The 17586-nt window shown below is 40.5% G+C and overlaps 1 protein-coding gene across 1 annotated transcript in view; it reads right to left on the bottom strand.

The window, feature by feature from the left end:
• The window catches only part of LOC110508247 (collagen alpha-1(XI) chain), a 257758-nt gene that overhangs the window by 221639 nt on the left and 18533 nt on the right, over nucleotides 1-17586 (bottom strand). The window contains exons 2-3 of the mRNA XM_090225286.1: nucleotides 9752-9916; nucleotides 1293-1506 (exon numbers count right to left, since the gene is read on the bottom strand). Of these exons, the coding sequence (XP_090081412.1) occupies nucleotides 1293-1506; nucleotides 9752-9916 (379 nt within the window). The remainder of the gene's footprint in view (nucleotides 1-1292; nucleotides 1507-9751; nucleotides 9917-17586) is intronic.

Below are 17586 nucleotides of genomic sequence, written 5' to 3'. Positions count from 1 at the left end.
ACAGCTGTAAATAATTTGGCAAAAACTATTTGTAATTAAAACCCTGCCAAATAAATAATTGGGTTACTCAAAACAAATACAGCCATCCCACAGTTATATTCCTTATGTTTTCAATAACTAAACAATGAAGCATATAAATAGAAGAATTGTGCATTTTCAGTGATTTCTTTGGGTCTGCTTAGAAGCCTTAAATACGTTCTTGAGAAATCCCGAACACTTAGATCTTGTAAGCCCATCTTGTAAAAAATAGCTTATTGTGCATTTGGAAAGTATTCAGACCCCTTGACTTTTTCCACATTTTGTGACGGTACAGCCTTATACTAAAATGTATTTAAGAAATGTTCTCATCAATCTACACATAATACCCCATAATGACATCACAATACCCCATAATGACATCACAACACCCCATAATGACATCACAATACCCCATAATGACATCACAATACCCCATAATGACATCATAATATCCCATAATGACATCACAATACCCCATAATGACATCATAATACCCCATAATGACAAAGCAAAAACTGGTGGTTCCAAACTTCTTTCATTCAAGATTGATGCAGGCTACTGTTCGACCTCATGGCTTGGTTTTTGCTCTGACATGAACTGTCAACTGTGAGACCATATATAGACAGGTGTGTGCCTTTCCAAATTATGTTCAATCAATTAAATTTATCACAGGTGGACTCCAATCAAGTTGTAGAAACATCTCAAGGATGATCAATGGAAACAGGATGCACCTGAGATCAATGTTGAGTCTCATAGCAAAGAGTCTGAATACTTATGTAAATATGTTTTTTTCTGTTTTTTAATTTTTAATACATTTGCAAACATTTCTAAAAACCTGTTTTCGCTTTGTCATGATGGGTTACTGTGTGTAGATAGCTGAGGACATTTTTTTTATTTTTAAAAACCATTTTAGAATAAGGCTGTAACATAACGAAATGTGGAAAAAGTTAAGGGGTCTGAATAGTTTCCGAATGTACTGTAGGTGGCATGGAGTATGTCTGCAGGAAGAACTCAGTAAGGCCACAGACCCTCTCAGAAACATCTTGCCGTCCTCCATGTACAACATCAAAGGCACAACAAGCATAAAACTGCACACCGATGAGCATCTTCTAACTTCTCGTAGGTTCAGTCAAACTTCAGTTACTTACCTGAGGAAAGAGAAATCCTAATACTAACCTCACCTTACCCCAACCCTAATCCTGTCCGTAACATAAAATGCCTTGCTCTGTGATACGGTAGTGATGAGTTACTCAGGTGTCTCAGTTATCACTTACTTGCCGTCAGCGAGGTTGATGGATCTGAACAGTGGGTAATCCTCTGGGGAAGGTTTTCCATGCTGGTCTTCGTACAGGAAGACAGGAGAGCGTCCCACCTCCACACCCAGCTGCTGGACCCCCTGCTCGTTATACACAGACAGCAAGAAGGACTGGCTGCCTGCCTTGGGCTTGATGGTGAACATCACTGAGAAGTCCTCTGGGAACACTCCTCCTGGTGAAAGAAGAAAAAGAAGAGAGAGGTTAATTTATTCATCTGATTGGTTAGAGAGGTTAATTTATTCATCTGATTGGTTAGAGAGGTTAATTTACTCATCTGATTGGTTAGAGAGGTTAATTTATTCATCTGATTGGTTAGAGAGGTTAATTTATTCATCTGATTGGTTAGAGAGGTTAATTTACTCATCTGATTGGTTAGAGAGGTTAATTTATTCATCTGATTGGTTAGAGAGGTTAATTTACTCATCTGATTGGTTAGAGAGGTTAATTTATTCATCTGATTGGTTAGAGAGGTTAATTTACTCATCTGATTGGTTAGAGGGGTTAATTTATTCATCTGATTGGTTCTGTTTATTTGGTTCCCCATTAGCTGCCAAACTCCTGGGTAATCATCAATGTGTAGCGCCAAAAGTGAAGGAAAGAAGGTTAGAGGTGGGCGAACAACAAGTAGATAGGTTAGCTTAGCAATATGACATCATCAAACCCAGAAGAGTTAGAGAGGGTAGAGGTGGACGTGGTAATATGACATCGAACACAGAAGTTAGACAGTTTAGAGGTGGACGCAGTAATATGACATCATCAAACCCAAGAAAGTTAGAGAGGGTAGAGATGGACGCAGCAATATGACATCATCAGACACAGAAAAGTTAGACAGGATAGAGGTGGATGTGGTAATATGACATCTAGGGCTGGCAAAATGAAAGAATAACCCTATAACCGAATGAAGACCATCATGAAAATAAAACAACTGTTATAACCGTTGTAAAAACAAATCCTAACCGGGGACAAAAAGATGATTTTGAAGTCCAAAAAGACAAAACCGAAAACAAGGCTTTTGAAATGTCAAAAAACAGACAGACACACAGACGCACACGAGGGCAGCCAAATCAAGATTAATAATAATAATAATAATAATCAACTCAGCATAAAAAGAAACGTCCCGTTTTCAGAATCGTGTCTTTCAAAGATCATTTCGTAAAAATCAAAATAACTTCACAGATCAACATTGTAAAGGGTTTAAACACTGTTTCCCATTCTTGTTCAATGAACCATAAACAATTAATAAAGATGCACCTGTGGAATGGTCGTTAAGACACTAACAGCTTACAGATGGTAGGCAATTAAAGGTCACAGTTATGAAAACTTAGGACACTAAAGAGGCCTTTCTACTGACTGAAAAACACCAAAAGAAAGATACCCAGGGTCCCTGCTCATCTGTGTGAAAGTGCCTTAGGCATGCAGCAAGGAAGCATGAGGACTGCAGATGTGGCCAGGGCAATAAATTCCAATCTCCGTACTGTGAGACGCCTATGACAGGGCTACAGGGAGACAAGACGGACAGCTGATTGTCCTCGCAGTGGCAGACCACGTGTAACAACTGCACAGGATCGGTACATCGGAACATCACACCTGCGGGACAAGTACAGGTTGGCAACAACAACTGCCCGAGTTACACCAGGAACGCACAATCCCTCCATCAGTGCTCAGACTGTCCACAATAGGCTGAGAGAGGCTGGACTGAGGGATTGTAGGCCTGTTGTAAGGCAGGTCCTCACCAGACATCACCGGCAACAACGTCGCCTAAGGGCACAAACCCACCGTCGCTGGACCAGACAGGACTGTCAAAAAGTGCTCTTCACTGACAAGTCACGGTTTTGTCTCACAAGGGGTGATGGTCGGATTCGCGTTTATCATCGAAGGAATGAGCTTTACACCGAGGCCTGTACTCTGGAGCGGGATCGATTTGGAGGTGGAGGGTCTGTCATAGTTTGGGGCGGTGTGTCACAACATCATCAGACTGAGCTTGTTGTCATTGCAGGCAATCTCAAAGCTGTGCGTTAAAGGGAAGACATCCTCCTCCTTCATTTGGTACCCTTCCTGCAGGCTCATCCTGACATGACCCTCCAGCATGACAATGACACTCCAGCATGACAATGACACAAGCCATACGGTTCATTCTGTGAGTGATTTCCTGCAAGACAGGAATGTCAGTGTTCTGCCATGGCCAGCGAATAGCCTGGATCTCAATCCTATTGAGCATGTCTGGGACCTGTTGGATCAGAGGGTGAGGCCTAATAATACAGAATGACATAATGCAGAATGACATGATACAGAATGACATGATACAGAATGACATGATACAGAATGACATGATACAGAATGACATGATACAGAATGACATGATACAGAATGACATGATACAGAATGACATGATACAGAATGACATAATACAGAATGACATAATGCAGAATGACATGATACAGAATGACATAATACAGAATGACATAATACAGAATGACATGATACAGAATGACATAATACAGAATAACAAAATGCAGAATGACATAATATAGAATGACATGATACAGAATGACATGATACAGAATAACATAATATAGAATGGCATAATATAGAATGACATGATACAGAATGACATAATACAGAATGACATAATGCAGAATGACATGATACAGAATGACATAATACAGAATGACATAATGCAGAATGACATGATACAGAATGACATAATACAGAATGACATAATACAGAATGACATGATACAGAATGACATAATACAGAATAACAAAATGCAGAATGACATAATATAGAATGACATGATACAGAATGACATAATATAGAATGACATGATACAGAATTACATAATACAGAATGACATAATATAGAATGACATGATACAGAATGACATAATACAGAATGACATAATGCAGAATGACATGATACAGAATGACATAATACAGAATGACATAATACAGAATGACATGATACAGAATGACATAATACAGAATAACAAAATGCAGAATGACATAATATAGAATGACATGATACAGAATGACATGATACAGAATAACATAATATAGAATGGCATAATACAGAATGACATAATACAGAATGACATAATACAGAATGACATGATACAGAATAACATGATACAGAATAACATAATACAGAATAACATGATACAGAATGACATGATATAGAATAACATAATACAGAATGACATGATACAGAATAACATGATACAGAATAACATAATGCAGAATGACATGATACAGAATGACATAATATAGAATGGCATAATACAGAATGACATAATACAGAATGACATGATACAGAATGACATGATACAGAATAACATAATACAGAATGACATGATACAGAATAACATGATACAGAATAACATAATGCAGAATGACATGATACAGAATGACATAATATAGAATGGCATAATACAGAATGACATAATACAGAATGACATAATATAGAATGGCATAATACAGAATGACATAATACAGAATGACATGATACAGAATGACATGATACAGAATAACATAATACAGAATGACATGATACAGAATAACATGATACAGAATAACATAATGCAGAATGACATGATACAGAATGACATAATATAGAATGGCATAATACAGAATGACATAATACAGAATGACATAATATAGAATGGCATAATACAGAATGACATAATACAGAATGACATAATACAGAATGACATAATACAGAATGACATAATATAGAATGACATAATACAGAATGAAATTAATGCAGAATGACATAATACAGAATGACATAATACAGAATGACATAATATAGAATGACATAATACAGAATAACATAATGCAGAATGACATAATACAGAATGACATAATACAGAATGACATAATATAGAATGACATAATATAGAATGACATAATACAGAATGAAATTAATGCAGAATGACATAATACAGAATGACATAATACAGAATGACATAATATAGAATGACATAATACAGAATGACATAATATAGAATGACATAATATAGAATGACATAATATAGAATGACATAATACAGAATGACATAATATAGAATGACATAATATAGAATGACATAATACAGAATGACATAATACAGAATGACATAATATAGAATGACATAATACAGAATGACATAATACAGAATGACATAATACAGAATGACATAATATAGAATGACATAATACAGAATGACATAATATAGAATGACATAATATAGAATGACATAATATAGAATGACATAATACAGAATGACATAATATAGAATGACATAATACAGAATGACATAATACAGAATGACATAATACAGAATAACATAATGCAGAATGACATAATACAGAATGACATAATACAGAATGACATAATACAGAATGACATAATATAGAATGACATAATATAGAATGACATAATACAGAATAACATAATGCAGAATGACATAATATAGAATGGCATGATACAGAATGACATGATACAGAATGACATAATATAGAATGACATAATATTGAATGACATAATATAGAATGACATAATACAGAATGACATAATATAGAATGACATAATACAGAATGACATAATATAGAATGACATAATACAGAATGACATAATACAGAATGACATAATATAGAATGACATAATATTGAATGACATAATATAGAATGACATAATACAGAATGACATAATACAGAATGACATAATATTGAATGACATAATATAGAATGACATAATACAGAATGACATAATATAGAATGACATAATACAGAATGACATAATATAGAATGACATAATACAGAATGACATAATACAGAATGACATGATATAGAATGACATAATATAGAATGACATAATATAGAATGACATAATACAGAATGACATAATACAGAATGACATAATATAGAATGACATAATACAGAATGACATAATACAATAGACATCAATAGACAAGAACAGCTCAAGGATAGAGCTACACACATATTTAAAAAGGCCCACGTAGCCTACATATCAATGCATACACACATACTATCGAGGTCCAATAGGGGAGAGGTGTCGCTTTATCTGTTTTCTGAAACCAGGTTTGCTGTTTATTTGAGCAATATGAGACGGAAGGAAGTTCAATGCAATAAGGGCTCTATATACATCTGCACATTTTCTTGAATTTGTTCTGGATTTGGGGACTATTAAAAAAAACCCTGGTGGCATGTCTGGTGGGTTATAACGGTGACCGGGGTCAATCTTCCTCACCAATAACCGTCACCCAAAATTCCATGACTGTTACAGTCCTAATGACATCATCGTATTTCTGGGAGACTTCCTGTTTATATACTTTTTGTTTTTACCTTTATTTAACATGGCAAGTTTAAGAACAAATTCTTATTTGCAATGACGGCCTACCACCGGCCGACGATGGGCCAATTGTGCACCGCCCGATGGGACTCCCAATCAGGGCCAGATGTGATTCAGCCTGGATTTGAAACAGGGACTGTAGTGATGCCTCTAGCACTGAGATGCAGTGTCTTCAGACCGCTGAGGCCACTCGGGAGCCCAGAATTCAAGGCTTGTCCTTAGTTACACCCGTCCTCGAGGACACATTAAAATGATCATGTCAATCTCATGGACTGTTAGCCCTCACATCCACATATTTTGTGTACTTGAGAGGGGTTACATTTCCCCTAGCTGCATCCTTCAGTTTACCAGACGAAGTGTTAGGGTCAGGCTCGTAAAATTACAGATTAGTACCTTTAATTTTCTCCCCAATTATAGTAGATACTAATTACTTTAATTTAAGTTTAAATGTGTCCTTTGTTGCTGGGTACTTTAAGAACGTATTAGACCAACTGGCTAATCTTGAAAGTCACAAGTGATCTAATTGGACAATTCATTTTTTTTACAAGGTGTGTGAAAAGAGAACAAGCCAAACAAAATGTAATTATTTAACTAACCGTTAACTAGAATGAAATAGGTCGCTGCTGATGAAATAAAAGCGTTCTCTTTTCGACGGAGAACTCTGACAGACTGCTACCAAATCAAATAGGAAACTGTAATCCACTTCATTCAATTGTATTTGAGCCTATTTGACTGAAATTCCCAGTCTATTAAAACCAGTAACATTTCCAGGCGAATTATTTTTTTGGCCTAAAATCACAGAAAATCTCACTGTTCATTTAATCTCCTGCTATTTTGTGCCTTTATTTTTTTTTTTTCCTTTGCTGTCTGGACAATTTGGCAAAGCGCCAACACTCACAGACGGAGGGAAAAGTATTTAACAAGCCACTGTTTCTAGTAAAGTTGTATACAGTATCCTGTCAGTACGGGCCAAGTAGGCAACTAGCGTCTTGAACGGTCTATCTTTTCAACCAGAAAGAGGGCCAACGACTCCACAGGACAAGAACCCGCTTTGTCCTTTATTTATCCTTCGAGCTAATAAATGCTTGGTCGTTGTCCCACGTGTCCTTATGGTATAGACCCTAGCATTCTGTATCTGCAGTCTCCCTTCATACATTAAACATCTCAATGAACCTCCCTTATCCCCACAGTATAGGTCATATTCTATCAATTCATTACTCCCCACAGTATAGGTCATATTCTATCAATTCATTACTCCCCACAGTATAGGTCATATTCTATCAATTCATTACTCCCCACAGTATAGGTCATATTCTATCAATTCATTAATCCCCACAGTATAGGCCCTATTCTATCAATCCATTAATCCCTACAGTGTAGGCCCTATTCTATCAATCCATTAATCCCTACAATGTAGGCCCTATTCTATCAATCCATTAATGCCTACAATGTAGGCCCTATTCTATCAATCCATTAATCCCTACAGTGTAGGCCCTATTCTATCAATCCATTAATCCCTACAATGTAGGCCCTATTCTATCAATCCATTAATCCCTACAGTGTAGGCCCTATTCTATCAATCCATTAATCCCTACAGTGTAGGCCCTATTCTATCAATCCATTAATCCCTACCCTACAATGTAGGCCCTATTCTATCAATCCATTAATCCCTACAATGTAGGCCCTATTCTATCAATCCATTAATCCCTACAGTGTAGGCCCTATTCTATCAATCCATTAATCCCTACAATGTAGGCCCTATTCTATCAATCCATTAATCCCTACAGTGTAGGCCCTATTCTGTCAATCCATTAATCCCTACAGTGTAGGCCCTATTCTATCAATCCATTAATCCCTACAATGTAGGCCCTATTCTATCAATCCATTAATCCCTACAGTGTAGGCCCTATTCTGTCAATCCATTAATCCCTACAGTGTAGGTCATATTCTATCAATCCATTAATCCCTACAGTGTAGGCCCTATTCTATCAATCCATTAATCCCTACAATGTAGGCCCTATTCTATCAATCCATTAATCCCTACAGTGTAGGCCCTATTCTATCAATCCATTAATCCCTACAGTGTATGCCCTATTCTATCAATCCATTAATCCCTACAGTGTAGGCCCTATTCTATCAATCCATTAATCCCTACAGTGTAGGCCCTACTCTCTCAGCTATTCATCTATCTCTACAGGGTACATGCTGTACATGCTGTATTCATACATTAAACATCTCAAATTCCACCAATGGATAGAACTGAAACATATCCCTTTTCCACATCTATAGACAGTGTTTTGTACCGCTACAACTATTGACCTAGTTGTTGTATTCCCTCTGTTGTTCAATCAATCCAATTTCAAATCAAATGTATTTATATAGCCCTTCGTACATCAGCTGATATCTCAAAGTGCTGTACAGAAACCCAGCCTAAAACCCCAAACAGCAAGCAATGCTGGTGTAGAAGCACGGTGGCTAGGAAAAACTCCCTAGAAAGGCCAAAACATAGGAAGAAACCTAGAGAGGAAACAGGCTATGAGGGGTGGGCCAGTCCTCTGTTGATTTATTGTCAATACTGTGGATTAACTGGTTTAAACAGTAAGCAGTTTAGGACAGTAGCTTAGGACAGTAGTTTAGGACAGTATTTAGGACAGTAGCTTCTATGAAGACCCCTTGGAAGTGTCCAAAATGGCACCCTATTCCCAATGAGGTGCACTACATAGGGAATAGGGATGTGGTGCCATCTGGAATTCAAACACTATCGAAGACGTCTCTGTCTTTCCAAAATGGCCTCTGATGAATTTGGATGTGTTTGTCAATGGTGCGCCGCCCTATGGGACTCCCAATCAAGATTCCCATAGGATGATGTAATACAGCCTGGAGTCGAACCAGGAACTGTAGTGACGCCTCTAAGCATTGAGATGCAGAGCCTTTAGACCGCTGTGCCACTTGGGAGCGTGTGGAAAATCCATTTACGTGAGGTTTGATGTGTGTGTGCGCGTGCGCGTGTGCGTGTGCGTGCGTGTGTGTGTGTGTGTGTGCGTGTGTCTCCAGATCGGTTAAGTCACCTGGGAAGAGTTGCTTGCTGGGAGCGCTGATCTGCGCCTGCTTCCCCACACGGAAGGCTATGTCAGGTTTAGATCCTCTCCGGTGAGCGCAGAAGCCCGTGACTTTACGGACGCCATCCGGAGAGCTGTGGAAGTCCAGAGCCTTGAGTACATCCACTGGGTCAGCTGTGAAGAGAGGAGAGGGACAAGTAGCTTAGGACAGTAGTTTAGGACAGTAGTTTAGGACAGTAGATTAGGACAGTAGTTAGGACAGTAGTTTAGGACAGTAGTTTAGGACAGTAGCTTAGGACAGTAGTTTAGGACAGTAGTTTAGGACAGTAGCTTAGGACAGTAGTTTAGGACAGTAGCTTAGGACAGTAGTTTAGGACAGTAGCTTAGGACAGTAGCTTAGGACAGTAGTTTAGGACAGTAGTTTAGGACAGTAGCTTAGGACAGTAGTTTAGGACAGTAGTTCAGGACAGTAGCTTCGGACAGTAGCTTAGGACAGTAGTTTAGGACAGTAGTTTAGGATAGTAGCTTAGGACAGTAGTTTAGGACAGTAGTTTAGGACAGTAGCTTAGGACAGTAGTTTAGGACAGTAGTTTAGGACAGTAGCTTAGGACAGTAGTTTAGGACAGTAGTTCAGGACAGTAGCTTAGGACAGTAGCTTAGGACAGTAGTTTAGGACAGTAGTTTAGGACAGTAGCTTAGGACAGTAGTTTAGGACAGTAGCTTAGGACAGTAGTTTAGGACAGTAGCTTAGGACAGTAGCTTAGGACAGTAGTTAGGACAGTAGCTTAGGACAGTAGTTTAGGACAGTAGTTTAGGACAGTAGTTTAGGACAGTAGTTTAGGACAGTAGTTTAGGACAGTAGTTTAGGACAGTAGTTTAGGACAGTAGTTAGGACAGTAGCTTAGGACAGTAGTTTAGGACAGTAGTTTAGGACAGTAGTTTAGGACAGTAGTTAGGACAGTAGCTTAGGACAGTAGTTTAGGGAAGTAGCTTAGGACAGTAGTTTAGGACAGTAGTTAGGACAGTAGTTAGGACAGTAGTTTAGGACAGTAGTTTAGGACAGTAGTTAGGACAGTAGTTTAGGACAGTAGTTTAGGACAGTAGTTAGGACAGTAGTTTAGGACAGTAGTTTAGGACAGTAGTTAGGACAGTAGTTTAGGACAGTAGTTTAGGACAGTAGTTAGGACAGTAGCTTAGGACAGTAGTTTAGGACAGTAGTTTAGGACAGTAGTTTAGGACAGTAGTTAGGACAGTAGCTTAGGACAGTAGTTTAGGGAAGTAGCTTAGGACAGTAGTTTAGGACAGTAGTTTAGGACAGTAGTTAGGACAGTAGCTTAGGACAGTAGTTTAGGACAGTAGTTAGGACAGTAGTTTAGGACAGTAGTTTAGGACAGTAGTTTAGGACAGTAGTTTAGGACAGTAGTTAGGACAGTAGCTTAGGACAGTAGTTTAGGACAGTAGTTTAGGACAGTAGTTTAGGACAGTAGTTAGGACAGTAGCTTAGGACAGTAGTTTAGGACAGTAGTTTAGGACAGTAGTTTAGGACAGTAGTTTAGGACAGTAGCTTAGGACAGTAGTTTAGGACAGTAGTTAGGACAGTAGCTTAGGACAGTAGTTTAGGACAGTAGTTTAGGACAGTAGATTAGGACAGTAGTTTAGGACAGTAGTTCAGGACAGTAGTTTAGGACAGTAGCTTAGGACAGTAGTTTAGGACAGTAGTTTAGGACAGTAGCTTAGGACAGTAGTTCAGGACAGTAGCTTAGGACAGTAGTTTAGGGAAGTAGCTTAGGACAGTAGTTTAGGACAGTAGTTTAGGACAGTAGTTTAGGACAAGTGTTTTGTAATTGCACATGGTAAAGATAAAGAGTTTGTTCATATAGGAGCAGTATAGCACATGTATTGTATAGTTTTTTTTTTACCTCAGGGGTGAGGATTTAGTATCCTCTTTATAGCTTTGACCTCAAGAGGTTAAGTACAAAAAAAAAGCAGTTTCATAAAAGCAGAAACCCATAAAAGCAAATATTACTCTCTTTAATCTAACATGAAAGCTATTAAAGGAATATATATAGCTTTCACCTCACAGTTTAAGTATATTACTGTTGTAATTACCATGGTATTAACTATCAACTATGTTTTAAGTAGTGGTAGAACTGAAGCCTGAAAAGGACAGGAAATTCACATGAGCACCACAATGTCTACTCCCACACAGCCATGCTCTACCAAGGTTTTCCAGCACAGCAGCTTTGTCCAACTACAGTAGATATGTCCGTCTGTTTGTAGTAGTAAAAGCTCGGTTGCTTTGCCATAGAACAACACTCAACAAAAAGGATGGGAGGTTTTGACGTTTTCCAAGAAGATGGACATGCTTTACCATAGAACAACACTCAACAAAAAGCATGGGAGGTTTGACGTTTTCCAAGAAGATGGACATGCTTTACCATAGAACAACACTCAACAAAAAGGATGGGAGGTTTGACGTTTTCCAAGAAGATGGACATGCTTTACCACACCACTAGATGGTTTTACTGCACGTGAAGAGAAAATCTACCGATACGGCCACCAGTGTTTTTAATGCAGAAACCTGGGCGGTGGGCCTGTAAAGATGATTAGGGGCCATCTAATCGGTTTAATAGCCCCCCCCCCCCTCCCTGCCTATATGGGGTCCACTCTACAAAACCACAGTTACAGACCCACAGGGAGAGAGGTTAAGAGGGGGGGGGGGACAAAGAGAGAGAGAGAGAGAGAGAGAGAGAGAGAGAGAGAGAGCAGGGGAGAGAGAGACAGAAAGAGAAAGAGCGAGAGGAGTGAGAGAGAGAGAGAGAGAGAGAGAGAGAAAGAGACTGCAGAGGGAGTGAGTGAAGGAAGGAGGGCGGGAGAGGAAGAGGGGGAGACAGAGAGAGAGCAGGGGGAAAGAGAGGAAGTGGGGGAGAGAGGGGTAGGGAGGGAGGGGGAGATGGGGGGAGACAGGGAGAGACCATGGGGGAGTGAGAAAGGGAAAGAGAGAGAGAGAGAGAGTTGGAGAGTCTGAGAGAGAGGGATAAAACGCCTTTGGGTCTGCAACAGTAGGGTTGAGGTTTTACAGGCAATTTAACACCACTGAGAACCTTTCCTATTAAATGGAAAAGGAACTGAAGAGTGTCTTTTGTTGTTTCATACACTGTTACAACTGTTATACATACTATGGTCTGTGTCTCTCTCTCTAATTCTCTCTCTCTCTCTCTCTCTCTCTCTCTCTCTCTCTCTCCTGTTCCTCTCACTATCGCTCTCCTTTTTCTATCTCTCTCTCTCAACTGACTAGCTGTATCAGCAAAGACGAGAGGAATTCTCTAACTATTTAATTGACTTAGTTCCCCTCCCTCCCTCCCCCGAGGGTCACAGTGATATACAGTATGGTTATGGGGAATTTCTAGCAGGCTAATAGCAGGACTAGGTTTTAAAGGAGCCGTACGCACAGCGGGTCTCTTCACTACTCACAAATACATTGAAAACGTCCCACATGGAACCAACCCATAGGCCTCTGGTCAAAAGTAGTGCACTATATAGGGAATAGGGTTCCATAGGGCTCTGGTCTAAAGTAGTGAACTATATATAGGGAATAGGGTGCCATAGGACTCTGGTCTAAAGTAGTGAACTATATATAGGGAATAGGATGCCATTTGGGACGCAGGCATTGACAACGTTCAAGTAACCAGATGATTTGTGTGGATCCTTTTCTAAAAGGAGACCCCACCGTATATAGACGCAAGTGTCTCTACTGTTACTGAAGGATCAGCTCACTAAGGATCATGGTCCAAACACAGTGGTGAAGAGGGCTTGAGAGGGCCTCTTCCCCTGCAGGAGGCCGAGAACATTTCAACCACATGGCCTATCGCTATTCGCCCTCCTATTAACCAGAAAGACAGTGACACACGGAACCATGACAAAACTATCGACATAACAAGGGAAATATGAACCAACTATCGACATCACTGGGGCCAAGCTCCCTGCCATCCAGGACCTCTATGCCAATTGTATTTCGTCTTTATTTCACTAGGCAAGTCAAAACCAGGCGGTGTCAGACCCCCCCCCCCAAAAAAAAATAAAAATAGTCAAAGATTCCAACCACTGTAAGTCACAGACTGTTCTCTCTGCTACCTCACGACGATGCACCAATTTTTGTTTTACCAACAGGACTCTGAACAGCTTCTACTCCCAAGCTATTAGACTGCTCAATAGTTATTTAAATAGTTATTTAAATAGTTATCTGGACTATCTGCATTGACCCTTTGTGTACTAACTTGTGTTTTGACTCTTCACATACACTGCTGCTACTGTTTACCTACTGTTTACAATTCTTCCTAGTTATATGTGTAGTACAAATCTACCTCAATTACCTCGTACCCCTGCACATCCAACTCAGTAACTAGTACACCTTTTACAAAAAAAATGCAGAGATTAAGATAAATAAAAACATCTATGAATGAATAGAAAATATAGAAGGTGATCTAACTTTCATCACGTTTCACATCTTGGCTACGTTCCCAAACGGCAGCCTATTCCCTATGTAGTGCACTTTGTTTGGAATGCAGCCCTTGTCTCTGAACCCCTCATTTTATAAGACAAACTAAACCCAGAATAAATATATTTTTTTAAATGATCCTCCAGCCATCCAGCCATCCCCAACAACATGGGGTAATCTTGTCTGGACAGAAAGAAAAAACAACTAATGTCACCCTTAAACAAACCCTTTACAGGGGCGGACTGGCCATAGGGCAAATGCCAGATGGGCTGGTCCATTTTTAACCCAGTCTAAATTAGGGCTTTGGTGTTAAAAGTATTATTATATGGAGAATAATGAGGGGGGGGGGGGGGGGGGCACGAGTGGAAAAAAATGGTCTCGGTCCATCCCTTACATCATCCCTATGTCACCCCTATGTCATCCTTCTGTCACCCTTATGTCACCCCTCTGTCCTTCTGTTACCGGGTCAACGGACAGGAAGCAGCGCCTTCCAAAGTATAATAAATAACAATAATAAAGTAACACGATCTGACAAGAATGGAGTCTTCTGAAGTCTCTCTAGTCTGGTCACATAAAGGCTTCATAGAAAGACAACTAGAAAGAGGAATTTAACATGCAATCTCACTGCATTGATGATAAAGATCAGCAGGGTTCTCAGACAGTTGGATCCATTGAAAGAATAGAAACCTAACGGGTTTAGTCCCAAATATCACTCAAAGAAGAATCTAGAGGAAACGGAAGGGTACTCCCCCATTCACATCGACAGGGCTGTAGGGGGGGGGAGTGGGTCAAGGGCTTCAAGTTCCTCAGTGTCAACATCACCAAGGATCTATCGTAGACAAAACACGACAACGCCTCTTTCCCATCAGGAGGATGAAAAGATTTGGCGTGGGGCCCTCGGATCCTCTAGAAGTTCTACAGCTACACCATCGAGAGCATCTTGACTGGCTGCATCACTGCTTGGCATCTGACCGCAAGGCGGTACAGAGGGTGGTGAGTACAGCCCAGTACATCACTGGGGTCGACCCGCCTGTCATCCAGGACCTCTATACCAGGCGGTGTCACCGAAACATTGTCAAAGACTCCAGCCACCCAAGTCACAGACTGTTCTCTCTGCCACCAATGCACCAAGCCTGGAGCTGACAGGACCCTGAACAGCTTCTACCCCCCCAAGCCATAAGACTGATGAATAGTTAGTTAATTAACCAAATAACTATAACTAGTTAGGGACAGTTTAGTTAGTTAATTAACTTTAACTTTTTGCACAAACTTTGTTTTGACTCATCACATACACTGCTGCTACTGTTTAAAATCTGTCACTTTACCCCTACCTATATGTACATATCTACCTCCATTACCTCGTACCCCTGTACATATCTACCTCCATTACCTCATACCCCTGTACATATCTACCTCCATTACCTCATACCCCTGTACATATCTACCTCAATTACCTCATACCCCTGTACATATCTACCTCCATTACCTCATACCCCTGTACATATCTACCTCGATTACCTCATACCCCTGTACATATCTACCTCAATTACCTCATACCCCTGTACATATCTACCTCCATTACCTCATACCCCTGCACATTGACTCAGTACTGGTACCTGTTAGTCTACACCTGTTGTTTATGTCACTTTACCCCTACCTATATGTACATATCTACCTCCATTACCTCGTACCCCTGTACATATCTACCTCCATTACCTCATACCCCTGTACATATCTACCTCCATTACCTCATACCCCTGCACATCAACTCAGTACTGGTACCTGTTAGTCTACACCTGTTGTTTATGTCACTTTACCCCTACCTATATGTACATATCTACCTCAATTAACTCATACCCCTGCACATCAACTCAATACTGGTACCTGTTAGTCTACACCTGTTGTTTATGACACTTTACCCCTACCTATATGTACATATCTACCTCAATTACCTCGTACCCCTGTACATATCTACCTCCATTAACTCATACCCCTGTACATATCTACCTCCATTACCTCATACCCCTGCACATTGACTCTCATTGAGTACTGGTACCTGTTAGTCTACACCTGTTGTTTACGACAAATAACATTTTATTTGATTTGAATGTATTATTATTTTTTATATTTTATTAACTATTATTATTTATTTATTTTATTCTTATTGTTCTCACTATATGATGATAAAAACGGTGCTAATCTCAGAGTGTTTGGATCTGTTAACAGTGGAAGTAGTATAGGTCTTTGTAGATCTAAAGATAGACTGTCACGTTCTGACCATCGTTCGTGTGTGTTTTCCTTGTTTTAGTGTTGGTCAGGACGTGAACTGGGTGGGCATTCTATGTTGGATGTCTTGTTTGTCTATTTCTATGTCCGGCCTGATATGGTTCTCAATCAGAGGCAGGTGTTAGTCATTGTCTCTGATTGGGAACCATATTTAGGTAGCCTGGGTTTCACTGTGTGTTTGTGGGTGATTGTCCTTAGTGTTACTTTGCACCAGTTTAGGCTGTTTCGGTTTTCATTACGTTTATTATTTTGCACTGTTTGTATTTGGATTCATGTTGCTATAGTCACAATAAACATGGATCGCAATCTACACGCCGCATTTTGGTCCGACTCTCCTTCTCACCAAGAAAACCGTTACAGAATCACCCACCACCAACGGACCAAGCGGCGTGTCAACAGGCAGCAGCAGCAGCAAAAAGAGGAGTTACGTTGTAAGGATTTCTGGACATGGGAGGAAATCCTCGACGGGAGAGGACCCTGGGCTAAACCAGGGGAGTATAGCCGCACCAAGGTGCAGCCGAAGAAGGAACAGAGGCAGCAGGAGCAGCAGCAGCCGCAGTGGGAGAGAGCGTCATGGGAGGACGAATTAGACGGTAAAGGACCTTGGGCTCAGCCAGGAGAATATCGCCGTCCCAAGGAAGAACGGGAGGCGGCGAAAGCGGAGAGGCGCTGGTACGAGGAGGCAGCGCGGCGTCGTGGATGGAAGCCCGGGAGTCAGCCCCAAAAATTTCTTGGGGGGGGGCTAACAGGGAGTATGGCTACGCCAGGTAGGAGACCTGAGCCAACTTCCTGTGGTTACCGGGGGGCTAGAGAGACCGGGCAGGCACCGTGTTATGCTGTGGAGCGCACGGTGTCCCCAGTGCGGGTGCACAGCCCGGTGCGGTACATTCCAGCTCCGCGTATCGGCCGGGCTAGAGTGGGCATCGAGCCAAGTGCCATGAAGCCGGCTCTACGCATCTGGTCTCCAGTGCGTCTCCTTGGGCCGGCTTACATGGCACCAGCCTTGCGCACGGTGTCCCCGGTTCGCCTGCATAGCCCAGTGCGGGCTATTCCACCTCGC

This window comes from Oncorhynchus mykiss, chromosome 28 (genome assembly GCF_057628025.1).
Source record: "Oncorhynchus mykiss isolate SJ-2025 chromosome 28, ASM5762802v1, whole genome shotgun sequence".
Taxonomy (NCBI): domain Eukaryota; kingdom Metazoa; phylum Chordata; class Actinopteri; order Salmoniformes; family Salmonidae; genus Oncorhynchus; species Oncorhynchus mykiss.
This window is presented reverse-complemented; position numbering and strand designations above follow the sequence as displayed.